The sequence below is a fragment of the Harpia harpyja genome, chromosome 1, assembly GCF_026419915.1.
Source record: "Harpia harpyja isolate bHarHar1 chromosome 1, bHarHar1 primary haplotype, whole genome shotgun sequence".
NCBI classification, from domain to species: Eukaryota; Metazoa; Chordata; class Aves; order Accipitriformes; family Accipitridae; genus Harpia; species Harpia harpyja.
In genome coordinates, this window is record NC_068940.1 from 51,594,946 (window position 1) to 51,614,484 (window position 19,539).

Here is a 19,539-nt window from a genome sequence, read left to right on the forward strand (position 1 = left end):
ATCCTTAAAGAAGTTTGAGCAGTTTCCTTGTGACAAATTTTGCTGTGTTTGATGTTTTCCTTGGCAAGTATGTTACCTTTGAATCAACTGTTTAAAATACAGTTTTGCTTTTGGGGAAAAGACAGTGGTTTAATGTCTCCTTTGTTATACCATTCCTGTAGTCTGTACAGTTTGCAAATACTAAACCAGGTGAATTTCTGGCTTAAATTTGCAGATGAAGTTATTGAACCTTTACATCAAACGTGCACAAACAGGCTCTGGACCAGGGGATACAACAGCAGATATGTCTGGACAAAGCTAATGAAGCTGACAAGAGTTAACCAGGTCTCTTAAAGCAAGGGCAAGGCCCTCTTCAGTGAAAGGAAAATTCTTACATACAACTTTTGGAACTTTTTTCTTGGAGTTTTTTTCCCTTTATTCTGTTGGTTGTTTGTTTTGTTTGTTTGTTTTCTTTAACCAATGGCTGTCCTCAGCCTGCATGTGACTGTTGCAATAGAAATATTCCAAATCCAAGGAAAAACAGTATTAACATCAGTTGATCAAAGCAGAATAAAATTGAAAAATAATCTAATCCATCAGTTATCCTGTTCGCAATCCTCTGTGTCTTCCCACTAACTTTTGCCAGTGTTACTGTATTAAAAAAAAAGATATTTTTTTTAATGCTAATTAAAACAGTATGCTCTAAGCTTCAGAAGTTAAAATATAAATTCCATTGCTTTTATTCAGCTGCAGATAACATTACTTTCTTATTGCTGTTTTGTTTGAGTATCATGTCCTTCGCTAGAAACAAGAAGTGATGTGAAACAAGGCTGAACTAGTCTGAACTGCAGTGAGACTCGTTCACTGTGTTGGTGGTTCATCATCTTATTTACAGCTTGTTTGGGATATTCTAGAGATTGAGAAATATGCCTATAAAGAAAAAGCTGGATCGATCCAGTTCTGTAAAAGTGATATTGTTCATTGGTTGTATGTTTGTTGCATAAATAAGAATTTAGTGTGCGCAGTAGAGGACTGGTACAACCAGTACCTCTTAACGTGGAAGACAGCCCTTTCAGGGTAGCATTGCTGACCTGGTGATAGTGTGGCAGTCTGCTTTTTAGCAGCAAAGTTAATGGTCACTTGATGGACGTGAACCATCCTTGTCACCTTTCATTCTTCAAGCAGGATGCTTCAGAATGGAGTGCTCTGCCCAAGCATGCTCAGTATGTATTTATCTTTATCACTAGAATGTTTCCTCTCAACCTAATTGCTGGAACAAGTAGTCTTGTATTGTAACTCACATGGGATTTTATGACAACAGTGCAGAAAACTATTTATTCGTTACTTTCCTAAAAGCACCAAGATTTTCTGCATTGAATTTAAGGGGGGGGGGGATAGTCACAAATGCTATGGATCTTGCCACCTTTTAATTTAAAAAAAAAAAAATATATATTTTGGATGAGTAGGGAAAGCTGCACCAAATTATTTGCATGGTTTTCTTGAATAGCATCCTCAAGACCCATCTGGATTAAGGTGTGGAAATGTTTCCAGGGTTTGTTTTTCCATTTTTGAAAAAGAGTTAGTTTATTGTGAATAATGGTTCTTTGTATTTATGAACTTGATAATGGAAAGAGAACAAAGATCAAGTAAATGTGTCCCTAAATGTTGTCTGTCTTCTTTCTTTTTTTTTTTTTTTTGTTTTGGTTTGTTTTGGATATAAGCAGCAAGCTAATTAACTGAGAACTGGGATGGAACAGTCCCCTTCCCAGGAATGGTGGAACTTTTTTTTTTTTCCTCGCTTGTTTTTCCTTTGACTGTGATGTTGTCTAGTTGTAGGAATTGTATCCTGATAAGAGAGAACATAGTGGTGCCAAGGATGATGATCTATGCTAGGCTAAAATTCTCTCTACCTCTTCAGGGTGACTAATTCTTGACTGAGCTGCTGCATAATAGCACCCGGTGGAAGAACTATCTACAGAAAATCTTCTTTCTTTTTTTTTTTTTTCCAAATTATCATTTAATGTGTATTCGAAACTCTATTCTTCAACATTGCAGCCAAATGTCATAAGAAACTACTTATACACTTTACTTGCTAGGAACCCTGAAAAGCAAAACTGAATAAAAATTAAGCCAGATGCTCGTAGTTATATGAAAGGTGGTTTTCACTTTAGTGAAACAGTAAATGCAATAGAAAGAGCTAAGATGTGTTTGTTAAAGAAGCAATGCCGTTGCAGAGATTTATTTGGAGGAAAAGTTGTAGAAATATATGTAAAGACTTAAAATCAAGACTGTCATAACTCATTACTAGCCCTTTTTAGCAGCTACACCAAGAAAATAGTATCTCCTCTTTCTTTCCTTTGTTACGTGTAACATTCTTGTTGTTTTCTACTGTTTAATTACATTGTGTATTTATAGTTCTATGCTTACCATTGTGCATATACTGGCAATAAAATGTACATAACATTACTTAAAAAATTAGCAATGTATACATTCTGGTTTTGTTTTATTTGATCACATGCTATAAGAAAAATGATATATGTGATTGATACAACATTGGTTAAAAAAAAATTAATCTTCATGTTTTGTGTGTCCAAATGATGTGTCTTTATACACTCTTGTTACTAAATCTGACTTGGCATTTGAGAACATGTTGTGAATATAGGTATGCTAGAGAAAAATTTTTTTTTTAAATTGAATAGAATCTTTATGAACACCCAGTTTCCTTCATCTAGGCAGGTTTCTAGTTTACTATTTCATTTATTTGTACATTATACATTGTTTGCATTTTATTTTTTAATATTTCAAAAATATTTTTCAGTCTACAACCTTGTAGTTTACATTTTGATTATACGAAGGTCACTTTAAATTCTAAGCTTAATAGTCCCATATGCAATTCCTGCTTTTTCTACAGGTAATATTTATTTTCAGAGGATCATTTCCAGATGACTGCTGTTTGTCATCTATTTGAAGATGCTATTTCATACTGAAAAAATAAGTTATTGAAGTATACAGTATATATTCTGGATGAACCTAATTTTTTTATGTATAAACAAAGGTTGGTAGGAAGGAAGTAGTTTTTATCCCCTATATGACTGAAAAATTTTGCTCCAGGTAGCGGGGGGAGGAAGATATTTACATAAAGTTTTACCATCAGTTTTTTGCTTCTAAGCCATCTTTAAATGTTCTACGTATGGATAGCCCATGTATTAAATATCTAAATGCAATATATTTAAATGAATATTTTACTTACGATATGACTAGTTCTGTTTCCACCAAAGATGGGGCTGCTATAGTGGGTAGAATCTGTTTATATTACATGGAACCATCAGAGTGTAAGAATTTGCAACAAAATTATTTCCACTGCAGCCAGTTATCAGATTCACTGCATTGCTTTTTGCCTTCATTTCCTATATTATAAATAGACATTAGCTCAGTTAAATTTGAGCAATGATTAGTCATGCCTTATGTTCCTGCTGGAGGTGGTTTCTCTAATGGATTAGCATAAAGATCTGGGAAAAATTAGGACAATTATAAGATGCTGTTCTTTCAGAAATGGTTTCTTTATTTCTTTCTAATATTCTGTAAAGATAGATAATTGCAATCATTTGAATACTGAAATGTAATTCTTAAAGGTTGGGTTTGGGCTTAAAAAAAGAGGAAGGAAAGCAAGCCACATGCAGAATCGGGATAGGAAATGCATATCGTGGATGTCTCGGATGTCATTTGCTTTAAAGAATTTTGAGTAACACATGATATTCAGCTGAAGTCTTGGCAAGGAAGTTGGGATAGTAAATGTGAATTGAAAGGAGAGCTGATCATGTATATTTTCCTGACTTGGGTTGCTTGTTTGTTTTTGAAGATAAAGGTTGGAACAGATTGAGTTGTGTTTATTACTTGTGGTCTGAGTCCTAGAGCCAAAAGAACAAACATTTGTATCCTGAAACACTTACATATTCTTAGGAGTTTCTATGATTGTTTAAATGTTTGGGTATATTCACAAACATACCCATGTAAAAAGCCTGTTGAGAATGCAGGCCCAAACCGCTCACAGTTTAGTTTTCAGCAAAAGAATTCAAATTCTGAATATGACATTGTCCCTTTGAAAACAATCATTAAGGAGAAAAAAATCTTGAGGAATAAATCTGTTGAATTATACTACAGTTACTCCCTGCGATAGGCTAGTGAGAGTGGTTCAGCTGGTTGTGGTAACTTTCACTGTGTCAGGTTGAGACATAGCAAGCAGAAACACAGAACACAATAAACATAAATATGAAGGGGATAAATGGGCCATTTGGGAACTGGAGGGTTATCTGGAGAGAGAAAACTGATGTTTTCTCCCAATTAAAACAGTAAACTGATCAGGTTTGCAGTTGCAGTCTACTTCCAGGTAAGATGAAAGTCAATATTCATATTACATTCCCTAAAGAAACCTTGGTACATTTTCCCCCGTACATTTTGTAATTAAGTCTTCCAACTCTTCAAAAGCACATGCTTTAAAGATTTGCTTTGTGTATTATAAGTGTTCTCTTAAACAGATTAAATTTTTTCTTTCTTTTTTTGTTAAAACACAGAAGATATTCGGTAATGTGGGAAGTTTGAGAAACTAATTGTGCTAGTCTGGCAAGTGAAAAAAAAAATCAAACTTCATTTTCTGTTTTTTCTATATTGTGTGCATGTTTGCATATTTAAGTATATTTTAAGACCTCAGGGTTCCCAAACTGTGCAGCTTGGATTATGCCAGTTAACAAATTTCTTCATTTGCTGATAGGATTTCAGGATAATCGTGTTTAATGAGAAGTTCCCTACTAAGGAAAGTTTGCTAATAGGTAATTTCTGCTGGGACAGAATTGTAAATATGTTTGTAAATTGCTGTTTAACAGTAACTCCTGGAAAATTTGAAATGGTATTTTGCAAGCAGTTTTGAATACTGTATGATTTCTATCAAATATAAAAATTCTGTAACTCTTGATGTATTTTAGGTAGATATAAGTGATCCTAATGAAACATATCTTGAGGGAGTCAGACTGGAAAAAATGATGGATAGCGAAACATGCAAAATACCTTTCTTCAGTGGAAAAAGCAGCATACCTGCGTGTAACTGTTTGATATCCAGACTTGTTACCACTGGCAGTAGGTAGAAAGGTAACTAAACTTCATCTTGGGCATCAAAGTTTTACAGGTTTTCCATTTTAGTGTGCTTCCTTTCCTAGATTGTGCTATTGTCCACCAATGTGCATCTTTGGACCTCTATAAACTTACACTAAAATCAGTACTGTGGTCAGTTCCGTTAACTGTGTGTCAGGCTAGTTTTAAACGTAGCGCCTGTCTATCCAAGGAAGGTATATACCAGTAAAAACAAACATGTAGATTTAAGTTATGCAGCAGACAGATGTTCTCAAAAGTCAGCTAGACTGGTCAGGTATTCCCTCACCATCTAGTCATCTCTGGTCACGGCAGAGCCAGCAGAGTTCCTTGTGGGAGCTCCCCTACTCTATTCCAGACAAATCAGATTGGGGAACAATCTCAGACTGGTCCTCCAGCAGCACCCTGGGATCAGAAACTTCTGCCAGAGATGCTGGCAAAAGTGAACATCTGGCTTGGGCTTTGAGAGTCTGCCTGTATGGGGGGGGGGGGGGGGGGGGGGCAGGGGGGGAGGGAAATATAAAATACTGTTTCTTAGCACAGTTTGTTTAGCCTGAGCATATGTAGCTCATGTTAAAATACCAGGGAAGACGAGGAAACTGTGATTTCAACTTGGTTTAAACAGCTGAAGTGCTAGCCTGTAGGGGAATTGGATGTGTCTGTTTCAGTTAGAATTGCAGATTAGCATGTTTTAAAATGCTTAATTAATTTATCTGCTAATCTGATATAATACACTGAAATGTAATTGTAATGGTATACAAGTGCAAAAAGTATCTAATGTGGTAAAATAGTAATTTCTGCCCTTTCAGCACAACTTAAACTGATGTGGATAAAACATTTTTACACCATACTATTTACACCATACTAAATGCCATTATAGATGGTTGTGGTTTATGTAGAGAATTTCTGAGGTGTTTGATACAGTTTTTGATCTTTCAGATGACAGCTGTGGCCATGTTGGCCAACTAATCAACTGAACTGTTTTATCCAGACGAAATTACCTGTTTTCCCTAAGGAGTTTTCATGGATCACTATTTATATAGCTGTATTTGCCTAAGAGGGGAAATCTTAATTGGATGTTACCTGATTGTTCAGAAATTGTCAGATGAAACTTTTTAAAACCTTACTCAGAAGTAACTGCTGGTATCATCCAAGGCTGCCCTTTCTCAGAAGTCTGTTAATGAGCCACTGCTTCTTGAACCATGTAAGAAAGGAGACTTTTGCCCTGTTAGAAAGTGGAAAACAACAGGGTTGTTACAGATTATGAGAAGACAGACATGGTGTATATACTTAATTTAACCCCCTGTAAGTTGTAGCTCTTGCTCTTAAAAACGTTAAAAATCCCCTGTGGTTTGTAATGTTTTTAGGAAGGAGATTTTCTTGGAATACAGAATGTCTTGCTTTCTGCATTGGGAATTAAGAGAACACTGATGTTGGAGGATTTTGTCCACAAAGCCAAGAGAGCCCAATGCTAGAAAATGTTAGACCTGGCAGGGTACCAAAGCTGCCTCAGAGCGTTGAACATGCAGGAAGCCTACATTGCTGCAGCAGTCTGGGAGTCCAAGTACTGATTTTTAGGATACCAAGCAGGTACACAGCAAGCATAGAATATCAGATAACAAACACTTGAACTTGTCCCCCTTTACAGACTTCTGAATCTTCTACAAAAAAACTAACTCCATCTTTTGCTACAGCCAGTAAAACCTGCTAACTTAAGTTTTGATTTGGGTATGATGTGATAGATTAAATCAAAATTTTCTCTGGGAAATGCTGCTGTCTAAATCTCTTTAGGCCTACAAATGATCTACATGTTATAGGTTCCTTTGCAGGCCTTCAAGTCTTCCTAAAAGGCAGCAGAAGAAAGCAAAGGTAGTATCTACAATGCCACCATCTCATAAGATGTGAAGTCAGCAAGACATTTATTCCTCAGTTCATACTTCAGCACCTTAATTGCATTCTCTTAGATTCAGAGGTAGGTTACGTGAGGAATATGACTATGGAGGAATAAACTACAGAGCAGGAACACCCTGCAGTGGAGACTTCCAGACTTTTTTAAAAGGGTATAGATCCCATGAGGAAAGGAGTATACCCTGCATTCTTCAGAAAAAGCTAAATGTACATTTTTTGTAAACTAACACTTGAGCATTGGAAGCAATTGGTATTTCTCTTTTTTCTCCAAGTGCCTCATGTCAAGGAGACACTGAAGCAATCCCAAGCACAGGGTCTGCTATGTATCTGAAATATTTCATCCAAGTGATGAGAAGGAGCTGTTGGAAGTATTCAGTGTGCTCAGCACTGTTACGCATCGAGCAGAGTGCCATTCTGGTCAGATTCCCTGTGCTGTGTTGCCTTGTCTCTGTGCTGCTAGCATCCTAAGATTTCTCCTGGAATTTAGGAGGTCTACCAAAAATGTTCTTTATGGTTTTTCCCATTTCCCCTTTCTTTTTATTGGCAGCCCTGCTTCTCAAGAGTTCACAGAGGAAGGACTGGTAAATGCAGCAGTCCTTGCAGTGCTTCAACATTAAGTAGGTCCTGATCAGGATGTCTAAAACGATCCAACAGTCCAGAATAAAGGTGGCAGGTGGACACGGAGAATATGCAGGCACTGCTGCTTATCCTTTGCTGCACTGAACGGACACAGTGGTTGCGTACTTCTGCCACCTTCAGATGACGAGACATCGTGATAGTACTGGGCTTGGTCAACTCTTAGTGTGTCAGGAGATGTGTGGAGAACTGCAAGTCAGTGCAGCAGTGGATCGCATGCGGAAGTTCTTGCTTGTGTTTGTTACCTGGCAGTGTTTAAGTTTGTTATAGTAGTGGCAAGGAATACAATCCCACTAACAACATATATAGGAAAGACAGAGAGTTGTGTATTCAAAAGTGAATAGAAAGAGGGGCTAGAAATACATTTCAGCACCTTTCACATATATGTATGATGGATTCATAGCCTATCCAAGCAGGGAGTATCATCTAGATGTGAATACCTCACTGTTATGTAGTGATTCAGGTGAACAGGGTCACTGATATCTGGTTTGATGGGTGTTTTAATTCCCAAGTTACCCTGCCTTTGGCAGCAACTTTTACACAACCAAAAAGCGTCCAAAGACCAAATAGGACTCATCAAAATAACAGTACTTTCTCTATACTCTGTTTTGGGGCTGAAGTATGTGGGGATTGCTCCTGCATAAATATAAACGCATCTTCTGATTTTAAACTGACCTAGTATTTCAAGCACAACTAAAAATAATGACTGGACAGCAAAAACTTCCTTTAAATAATTTTTTTGGAATATATACTGAATTTACAATGTCTTACATGGTACCTGACTGAGTTTTTCCGTGTGGTGTTATGTGTAGAATATTTTTTACTTGGTAAAAACAAAGAGCAAAGATGACATTCTGTGTATATAACCAGTTACAATATCAATATTTAAGGTCATTTGTTGTAGTTCTCAGATGGGCAATCAGAAAATGAAGTGAGGAGTCTGATCACTATAAAAAAGATGAGCAAACTGAATGATGCCTTAGGAGACCTCATCGTTTTGGATGCTGTTCATGGAAAAATCCAACAACTAAAGTTTTCAGGCACCATATGCTGAAGTACTTAACTTCAGTGCAGATCCACCCATTAGCAAAATATTAGCCTCCCCACCTTAAATTTCAGGTTGGACTTTGCATGCCGTACACAAGCCTTAAAGTAAGAGATGTTTTAAATAAATAATGTCTTGTTGTTTGTGTATACAATGCTCTTTTGCTGAGATCTGTTTTAGTACTTACTGGGCAGATCATGAAGTGAGAAACAAAAATAGCCCTTTAACAGTAAACAGTACAAGGTAAAAAATTCACCTTATTTGTCCCCAAACTTGCAAGACTGGGTAACCACATACCTTTATGTCTAGAGGTTAGTCAAGGGCAGCAGGTGTGGGTGTGGGGAATATACAGTGCTTCATGAGGCACAATTCCAGAATTAAATATAGCCTGGAAAGTTTATCCTGATTAAAAAAAAAAAAAGCTATGGAAGTTTTACCTGTATGCTGTTTGCAACAAAGATTAGTCAAAACACGAGACTGTAAAGAGAAGAAAGAAAAGAAATACTGATTTCTTTTTGGTAGTGTTTAATTTCAGTTTGAAAAATAACATCTTTCCTACATGTTCTGTCTAGTACTTTCCATACAAGGAACTCAAAGCTTCTGTGAGTGATAAGCATCTTGTCAACCCTGGAGAGAAAAAAAGAGGCGCAAATTTTCCATTTCCACAGGGCTTTTGCGTGGAAGTCCGCAAGATTTGGTTCTGCTTTGCTTCTCTTACACTGTCGGGAACAGTGGTCACGGTGGGCTATGATGGTTTGTAGCGGCACCTTTTGTGGCCACGCTCTCTCAAGTTTGAAATAGTTTGGATACCAGGAGGGGTACCCATAATGCAGGCCTTGAACTTCGGCCTTTTGTAAGAAGCAGGTACTTAGAAACTGAGATCAGAATAGCCTTCATCATTTCACCCTCCTCTAGTAAAAACCATCCAATCTCTTTGAGGCAGTAGCTTTTTGGATGTAACCAATGACTCTGTTAATTTTAGTCTGTGTAAGCATAATACTTGAAAAACCAAATGAAGGTAAGAGACTGAAGGGACACGTTTGCTGTGATGCTCCTGTGGGGTTTTTTATGGCCTACTGCTGTGGTCAGTCGAGTCACAAGCTTTCTTAACAGCTGGGCAAGCTAATGGCAGAGAGGACGGAAATCAGAGAACTCAAGCACCTGGGCCTAACAGCTCTTGCTCACTACCCACACTCAAAACACACAGGTTAAACCCCGGCCAGTAGCTTCATCTGCAGCTGTGTGCCTGGGCTCCCCTGGGGTGGTTATTTTCAATGACGGCAAGTTGTCTGTCTTGATGTAAGAACAAATCTAGGACTTCTTATATGTTGTGTTATTTAAAAATACACAAATTAATTCTAAAAGGGCTAGTAACAAAGTCTACTTTTGTGCTGAAGGGGTAAAATAGGAGTGCAGTTTTTTAGTATACATATGTAGATGGAGGTGTGTGTATGTATATAGATAAAAAATAAAATAGGCTACTGATTCATCTGGGAATCTCAACTGCTTTTGCTCACAAGTCCTCTCCTGGACTTCACAAAAAAAGACTGATCAAAACTGCAGTGTTCCCACCTGCGTTTTGACAAACCAGCATCTCTCAAAAGCAAGAGGCTACTTTGTGTGGGGGGGGGGAAAGTGCCTGATAATTTAAAGCCACATGAGCTCTGTGGGATACACGTAGAGGTGGGAGCCATTCTGTGCTAGGGACTGAAAGCTCAAGTTAAGGGGAATCTGTGGTTTTACTATTTCTGTTTAATAGAAGTCACAGCACAAAACAGATGCCTACCCTCTATGGGAAGCTCATGCCAGCCCCAAGGGAAGATTGTGAAAGTGGTTTGAGGGATTTGTAGTCATTTTCTTGAGAATAATCAGTGCCAAGGGAAATGGGGCTTCCAAATACAATATGGCATACACATTTAACACCTTTGCCTAAATCTAGGACTGGAGACAGTGATTTTATTTTATGACTTACCAGTAGATGGAGCAAACTGGATAGCAGGATATGTACTCTGTCACTGAGATCAAATTAATTATTAAAAAAAATGCAGCAGTGATCACTGAGACTTGTCCAGCCCTTTACATCTGCTAGGAGGGTGCTTATTAAGAGTATGCAGTTACATATAGACATGTAAGTGGAAAAACTAACCCTGAAAAGACCCCTCTGACTCTCACTCTTGCTGAAGCAAAGATAAGTTTGTGCACGCAAGCAGGTCTGTGTTCTGACAGCCCTCCTTGAGGTACCCAGGTGCCTCTTGCAAGAGAATAATCTCTTAGAATCACTAAACCAGCAGGCCCAGTACTTGTCTGCTTTTCTGGACAGTGTCTCTTGTGGGTGTTTCTTTCTCTTCCCATGTTTATGGTTCCTCTTCTGTTATTATTCTGGCCTTTGCTTTTTGTTTGTGGTGTTTGATGTTGAATGAGAATGGTAATTTAAGGGAGAACTGCCTCATGCTAGGAAAAACAGCCAACAATGTTGTTTATCTGAAGTTTTTTTTTTGATTGCTGCATATTACTTTCACTCTAATAAGAAATAATTCCTTTTTCTTTTCCAGAACCTTGCTCTTTGATATTCTGATTTTCATAGCCTGCATGTTGTCACAATATTGCACTACCTTTTAAAAGTATCTTTTTATAAAATGAACTGCAGGGAACAAGCAATGTATGCTTGTGTGGAGGTGGTATTTAAAAAAACAAAACAAAAAAACCCCAAACACCAACGCCCACTGAAAACCTACTGCTATTTGTCAGTAGTCCATCCTATTTCAAGCGGAATGGGTGCCCTCTGCAGGTAACTATTTTCAGATAAGGTTTTTGGATGTGTGCCACCTTTTATTTCTGATTGTCAAGGTCTTAGCAGGGTCAACCAGTACTATTTTGTGTGTTTTAAAGTAGATGCTACAAGCCTGGCTGCAAACCCAGGCAAGCAAATGGCACTGAGACATGAGTGCACCAAGCAGCTGGTTTGCATGTGAATATGATTTTTCCCTAAAGTGTGTGTGAGGGGTGATGTGGGTGGATGTTGGAGTAAATATTTTTCCTGCAGTTTGACAGTGTTTTCATTGTTTGGGGGGTGGGGGTGGGGTGTTAAAATCTTTTTTAATAGCAAAAAGGTAACTATGAAGTTGTACTCTGTAGAAGCTTGCCACTTGAACGTGTACAGAATGACCAGGCAAAGGGGAAACAGTGTAAACACTACTGAGAAGGCATCTTGCTTGCCTTAAAAAGGTCGTTGTGTATTCCACCTTTTTCTCTTCAGTCAGTCATGCCTATGCGGATTGTAGTGTTCAAGTACTCTGAGCGGACTGTGTAAGGAGGGAACCGCATGCCTCTCTGAGGCAGAAATGCTCTGAAATCAATCTTTCTCCTGGCTCTAACACGCAGTTCTGCTCAGTGATGCTCCAACAGCGTGGAGGGAGGGGAGGAGAGCAATGGGGATGCTGGTGAGGTCTGAGTTGCACTTGATGTCACATCAGCTAGCAATAAAGCCTTGCAGCTGGGCAGCAGCTAACAGCACAGCAAGTTTGGGGAGCAGTAGGGTAGGTGGGGACCAGCCAAGGCTTCAGCCACCTGCCTCTTCTGGAGAGAGTGACACCGGCAAACTTGCTGGCAGCAGCTAAATGTAAGGGACCCAACTGCAACTTTAATCTGAATGTGCGTATTTATTTTCCTCTCTCCCATCACTGCAGTGACCATCTCTTAGCTGAGCACAACGCTTCATCTCATCCCAAAATGCTTTTCTGGCACAGCCAGCCTGAACATTATCACCATCACCAGTATCCCACCAGTAACACCAGCTACCTGCGGTAAGAAAGAATGGGTGTGATTTTTAATAATAATAATAATTATAATGCTATAACACACAAGAATGCAGACTGCACAGCTTTTGCTAATTCACAAGTTCAAGCTTTCAAATAGAGCTGGTGATCGCAGAGCCTTTGAGAATAGCTTGAGCAGTACAGTCAACACAGTGGAGATTTACTTTACTATAGCTCCACGATTTTCACAAACCATGCCACAGTACATGTGCACTAGCACCCAGTGATAGTAATGTTTTACTGCTCAATACGATATTCACAGATGTGTTAATTTTTTCTTTTTCAAGTTATGTTTGCAGTCTGTAGATAAAACTCTGTTTATATGAAGTAATACAGACTTATGAATACCTTGATGTTTCATGTCTACTTTGATTATCTGCTGAAGCTCAGCTGATCTGTGGGATCAGGACTATGGGCTGCTTGTTGTATCAGTGCAGGCATGCTGGCTAAACGCTTTGCATTGAAATTCTGATGCAATATATAGCTTATTGCATCAGCATATTCCTGTGAGCTATCAACCTACCTTACCTCTTCATGACTAAAATATTATTTGTGTACAGTATTCAAATTTTTCTTATATTTAGAAATGATTGTGCTTTGACAAGAGCTAGGCTCATAGATTCCAGATAATCTTGATGTTAATTGAGTTTCAATTTACAGTGTGGTTCACTCTCTGTATTAAATTTTAGCTTATTGCTTTTTGGCTAAATACAACGTATATAAACACAACAGTGTTTAATCATCTACCCTGACATGGCTTTTTGTATGTTGGTAGTCTCATGCCTATTGCTGTATCAAAACATTACTTCTGTTCTTGTAGAATTGTCGAGTGGTGTGTTTTTATTAGAAATGTGTTAAGTTTTACGTTTAAAAAAAGCAAAGGAATTGAGGTTATATTTAGGTTCCAAAGTGTGAAACTAATGGAAACGGCAGTGGAGTTTTATAAAATCAATCCACTTCAATACAACGGTCAGGGTGATTTGAAATTTAGGTTGGCTAACACAAATATGTAGCAAACACAGCGCTGCTTCTATTGGCTCGAGCAGTAAAATAGAAATGAAGAACGGGTGCTGGAGTTCCCTGATGCAGTCCCGTTTACAAGTGACGTGCACAGCTCCCAGTGCAAAAGCAACCAAAGAGCAAGGGAAAGTGAGGATGTCCACTCCTACCTCTAGTCCCCTCTTCTCTCTTCAGCCTAGAGGTGCGTCCCCTCCTAGCTTTTCGCAGGGCCCATTTTCACCACATCCTTGTCTTTCTTCATTGCTTCCCTGTATTTGTTTCTGCTTCCCCACCCTTATCTAAGAGTCCCTCTGAAGTTACTCATCCCACACACTTTTGAGCAACTGCCTTTAGGTTTGGGTGGCAGCATGCATCTGTGTTTTGGTATTGAAATACAACGCAGCGGGGACACGTTCATAAATTAAGGGTGGCATACAGGAGCCTAACAAGATTGGCCCTTGAGGCCGATTACCACAAGCAGAAAGACTACAAACCAGTTCAGGCACTAGGCTTCAATCTGGTCACAATCATCAAGTTGTTCAGCTCTGTCCTCAGCGTTTCCCCCTTAGGGAAGCACCACACTTCAGTCCTGCATCTGGGCGTCAGTAAGGCTTATTTAGAAACAGCAATTGACTTCAGGGGAGGATGCCAGCCAGCCTTAGTGAAGAGCAGATAGAGAAAGGAGTGTCCCAGGATCCCTTCTCCCACTTCCCAGTAAAACTGTACTTACATTTACAAAGATATATTTGCAAAATCAGGCTCCTACTGCATGCACTTGCTCTCTGTTGTATTAAGTCTCCAATTCCGGTTAGTGGGTCTGGTGACAGGGACATGCAGAAATGGAAGTGCAGGGCCACAGGGAATGTCATCTCAGACAAGTTAGGCTTGTGGATTTGGCCTGCTCAGTGGGTTAGAGAAGCAATTTGAGATCTCAAAATGCTTAACTCCTGTTTTAGACAATTCCACCAGGCAGGTAGCAAGTTTTGAATGTTTTTTTGTCTAGGGAAAGCTTGGGAGAGAGCCAGGAAGAAAGCTGTTATCATTCTATAAAGTGTAAGGAGTCTCCTCTCTCCGGTAGCCTCTGCTCTCAGCCTTACTGACAAGTAAATATTTAAAAATTTGGGCACAAATTCTGCAATCTCATCCTCAAAACAGGCTGATGTGCCTAACTTGTGGGACTCTGCATGGGGCTTATATTGTCTATGTTGCAGAATAGGAATTTTATTAGGAAAAAGGCATTAAAACATGTACTATATGTGAATTTTCAATGGCTCCTATTTGGCTAAACCCACTCTAGTTTTCTGTGGAATACAGACAGCATCAAAAGTGTGACAATTTTTCCAGTCAAGACTCTTTGTTGCTTGTAAAGAATAAGAACAACTTTACTTTTGCAACAGAAATCTGTATTCTTTATTTCCTTAGTCTTTAAAATAGCTTGAACTTGACTCTGCTCTCCCTGAGTATAAGGCCAATATAGAAGTTTAGCAGCAAATCGTCCTGAAAGTTAAATTGTGGGAAGACTAACAGAAAGAGTAGGATTAAAAATAAATTAAAAAAAAAAAAAAAAATGGAAGCAGCTACCATTCATACTACAATATGCAGAACGTCAACCATAGGCATTAAAAAAATCACAAGGCTAGTGTAAAAACTGAAAAATAGAATACAGAATTTTTTTTCAATGTTTCTGTTTGTAATCACTATCTGCCTGAAGTTATTTTTAAACTCTTATGGCAAAAGTTGAGAACACTGCGTCATAATTACTAAAACTAGAGATTTGAGTACTTGAGCTGATTTGCACTGAAGGTACAACCCCATACACTGGAGCGGGCTAGACCTGGCTGGAAAGCGGTGTTTGTGTGCACTGCTGATCCTCCAGCAGATGATCTGAGAACAGGACTGATCTAGGAACCTGCCCCAGAGAAAGACATCACAGTGTACTTGAAAAACAATGAAAACCAAACACACACCACAAACCTCTGCAGAAAACTTGTTGTAAATTAGCCAGGGATGCAAATAATGCTAAAGAAAAATGTATGCACTGTAATATTTGTATTTTAACAGAAAAAGGACACTTTGTGTCCTAAAATAGCTAAAGAAATCTTCAGAAATACTAACAGTCAGTTTGTTTCTCATGGACAAGCTTTACCCAACTTTTAAAGACTGAACTACAAGAGGATGGGTCTTACTGTATCCGCTCAAGATACCCTCAGCAGAGGTTGGAATTTAGGTCAGAAGAAAACAATTCCCAGTATAAAAATCATCAATTTATGATCTTGTAACTGCTAGTAAACAGATAAACCAGTTTTGCTATGCATAAATCAAACTGTACCTGGCTTCTCTGGTCTTGGATCCTGTCTTAACTTATATCTCTGACTGTCAGAAGCAGAAAGTGCATTACTTTTAGTTTTCCACAAACCACCACTTTCTCTTGTACCCCTTACAAAAGTGCTTTTTAGTGTTTTTTACGCTACCTTACTTAAAAAGTCCACTTTAGGTCTACAAATGTCTGCTTAGGGTAAGGTTTGAGTTCTCAGTTAAAACTCTTGTTAATCCTTCAATGATAGGAGTTTAAGCTAACTTTGTAGTCACTACTATTGTGTGCTGAATAATGCCTCCTAATTTATTAACTGGACCACAAACACCCTGTAACAGTCACTGAAACTAATTAATGCCATCATTTGTGTTGTTACCATCTTCGGAAGTGCTAACAAATATTTCCACCGTAATAATAAATTAATGAATTCAGGGTATTGTTGTCATCTTGTCAGGCTTAAAGGAGGTATTTTGCCTGTGGCAATTTCAATTCTTCTCACTAAAACCTGTAACTTGGTTAGCTAGTGTCCATGCTAGTGACTTGTCCGTGAGCCCATGCCCTCTTCATAAATTTCCCTTTTTTAAGCTTCCTCTTATATGCAGATGAATAGTTCCTCTGTCCTCAGATAGGCAGAGAACTCTGACATCAATTACAGCAGCAAAAATACCAGTACCATTTTCTGGACAAGCTGGCAGCCGTATCTTAACTTTACAAATTGCCTTTAAAAATCATAAAACATGGTCTGTGTGCTTCTCTATCTTTGAAGGATGTCGTATGTACATTTCAAACAACAGCTGGTATTTTGTTAATCATTCATGAACTTAGGGCCTTCCTGACTTTTATCTTTTGAAAAACTTGTGTGATGGTACTCAAAGCATGTATCTGTATGATCAAAATGCATTTTACGGTCTCGGTACTCTTCTGTAGTTTATTCACTGTATGTTTCATTTTAAGGAAACTTCTCACAAAATTACTTAACTATCCTCCAAATTATTAACATTTGAGGTTTTTTGAGACCCCTTCTTTACATGAAGTTGTTGGTTACTTACCCTATTAGCAACCCCTCACCAGACTAAGTATTTTATGACCAGAGGGGACAGGATTATAATCTAAACCACTGGCAGTTCCAGTTCTCCCTTGCATTCCTCCTAGTGTTCTCTGATTGCCAGGCCATTATAATCAGTAAGAATTATTTATTAAAAGCTTAGTTGCCTCTTCAATCCTTTCCTTAGAAAATATAAAATAGTCAATTTTAGTAACAGCATAAAATGAAGCTACTTTAGTAATTTTTACAAAATACAAATTCATACCCCAGAAGGACAAATTTGATGCTACTTGAGTAAACCTGGATTTAACTCAGTTTGGCCTGTTAAAGGAGAGAAAGGCAGTCTTAATGCAGCTAAAACCGTACAAAACAGACTTAAGTTGCTAGAAAATGGGCTGAGAAACAACTCAAAGGCCAGAGAGAAACAGAGGAAACGAGTACTAAGCCAAGAAAATTCTTTCTAGGTACTGCACTTTTCACCTTACCGCAGGTGGATGCAGTTTAACCTGAAGATGACAACAGCAGTATCTGCTTCCCGTATGTCCATTTACAGCAGCTTCCTCCTAGCCATTAGGTGACAAGAGGGTTCTGAGCCCAGAGTATGTTCCTCTGAGCTCCAGAGTTAGTCCTGCCTGCCGTGGGAGCCTTCACCACTTGTGAACGCTCCTGTTTTAACAAACTGGAGAATTTTGAGTCCAGGATGCAGAGGTGCTGAGATTTTGTTCCTCAAATTAAGTGGTGTATTTATATAGCATATGCTAGGTAGCATGCTAGGCAAAAAAAGTAAGTAATTTTCCGCCTTGTGCGTACTGCTGTGTCTTTTTGTCTGTTTCCCCACACTATTGATTGGTTATTCAGCCTGCAACGGGGTCTGGGTTTTTAGGGCAGGCTTCCCAGAATCAGAAGTTAACTTACTGCGCTGTAAGAACTTTTGCCTGACGTGAGCTGGAAGGAGCGGAGGGGGCAGAGGGCTGGAGAGGAGAGGGGGAGGCAGGCCGCCATTACCGCCGCCTCCCCCGTGCTTGCAGCGCTCCCGGCGGATCGCCCCCCCCCGCCTCCGAGCCCGTTCTGACAGAGCACACGTCTCGTCATACAAGCGCCGGCTTCCGTTACTATTCTCGAGGAGGCGGGTAGCGCTGGGGCGGCGGCCCCAGGCCCGCACCTTACAGGCCCAGAGGCGGGGGAAGAAGGCGGCCCATTACGGGCCTGGGCCCAGCCGGTGCCGGAGGTGCCGCAGCCGGGCTCGCGGGGCCCTGCCGCCGCTTCCTGCCCGCCTGCCGCCCTTCCGTTTCCGGAGAGGGCGCTTCCAGCATGCTGCGCGCGCGCAGGAGCGGGGAGGGGGGGGGGGAGGAAGGGAGCCGCAGCCGTGCACGACGGGCCCTGGGGCGGGGCTCCGGAGTGGACGTCACCTCGCGTGAGGAAGTACCCGCTCATTGGCTGGGCTTTCCCCTCACCCCCCCCGCCGCCCTGCTCTGATTGGGTCCTTCGGCGGAGACCAGCCAATCGGCGGCCCTGAGCTCGGGAAGGCCTCGCCCCGGTAGGCACTCGGGGCTGGAAGTCGTCGCCATGTTGGCGTGAGCGGCGGCGCTGGGCGCGAGAGGGGGCACGCCGGGGCGGCGGCGGTGGTTCCTCCCCGGCGGGGCCGTAGTGGCGGCGGGTGCCCGCGCTGCTGCTGCCGCCGCAGCCGCAGCAGCCGCCTCCCCCCTGTGAATGATGCGGCGGGAGGCGCCGCTTGGCTGGGTCGGAGCTCGGGCGGCGGTAGAAGCGGCGGCGGCCCTGGGCAGGGTCCGGTCGGAGGCGGCGGTGGAGGAGGAGGAGGAGGAGGCGGCGGCGGCGACCGCCCGGTCCTCAGCCCGCCGCGGCGGCCGGGCGAGCGCAGGATGCTGAGAGCCACCCCGCGCCCTGGTCGCGCCGCGGGGACAGGGCCCCCCCAGGGCTGAACGCGGACTTACCCCCCCTTCCCCCCCCCCCCCGGCCCCTTCCCCGGTCTGTACGCCCTTCCCCTCCCTCCCCCGCCTCCGCCAGCCCCTCGCGCTCCCGGCGCCGCCCGCCGAGACGTCGCCTTCCCGCCGGAGGAGCGGCGGCGGCGGCTCCGGGGCTGAGCGGCTCCTCCCCGTCCGGTTCCTCCCGCGGGAGCGCGGCGGAAAATGGCGTGGGTGCTGAAGATGGATGAAGTGATCGAGTCCGGACTGGTGCACGACTTCGACGCCAGCCTCTCCGGTATCGGGCAGGAGCTGGGAGCCGGTGCCTACAGCATGAGGTAACTCGTGGCCGGCGGTGGGTGCAGCCTCCCGACCGGCCTCCTCGGGGAGCGCGGGAAGGAGCTGGGGCTTCCCGCCCCCCCCCCCCCCCAGTCTCTTCTTCCCTCATTTTTTTGTATCCCAGAGTGTCTTCCCCGAGAGTGGGCCCGGTCTCTCCTCATAGGTGCTGATGCTGCAGCCGCCTCTTCCGCGGTACCGACTGCCGTGTTGCTCGGCATGGCGGTGAAGGGGCTGCCCCAGGGGGTCTCCCGCCCTGCCCTCCCCTTCTGCTGGCAGATGGCCTGCCTGAAAGGGCGGGCTGCTGCTTAGGCTGGGATGCTTTTGCCCCGTAGGTGTAATCTTTACCGTAAAAATGACGTTTTTCCGTCCCTTGGCAATGTAACTGGACTCCGCAT

General features: G+C 41.5%; 2 protein-coding genes across 55 annotated transcripts in view; both read left to right on the forward strand.

Annotated features, from left to right (window-relative positions):
• CLASP2 (cytoplasmic linker associated protein 2) overlaps positions 1-2,457 on the forward strand; it is a 157,260-nt gene extending 154,803 nt beyond the window's left edge. For all 49 annotated transcript variants that reach the window (XM_052793446.1, XM_052793530.1, XM_052793667.1 and 46 more), the window contains one exon: positions 215-2,457. In XM_052793446.1, coding sequence (XP_052649406.1) covers positions 215-301 — 87 coding nt within the window. In that variant the 3' untranslated portion in view covers positions 302-2,457. The remainder of the gene's footprint in view (positions 1-214) is intronic.
• Positions 2,458-18,438: 15,981 nt separating this feature from the next.
• Positions 18,439-19,539, forward strand: part of UBP1 (upstream binding protein 1) — a 39,483-nt gene continuing 38,382 nt past the window's right edge. For 3 of the 6 annotated variants that reach the window (XM_052793864.1, XM_052793894.1, XM_052793908.1), the window contains exon 1: positions 18,440-19,143. In XM_052793864.1, the coding sequence (XP_052649824.1) occupies positions 19,031-19,143 (113 nt within the window). In that variant the 5' untranslated portion in view covers positions 18,440-19,030. Of the gene's footprint in view, positions 19,144-19,539 lie in introns of all 6 variants that reach the window. The other 3 variants (XR_008236174.1, XM_052793873.1, XM_052793883.1) reach the window with 2 other exon arrangements.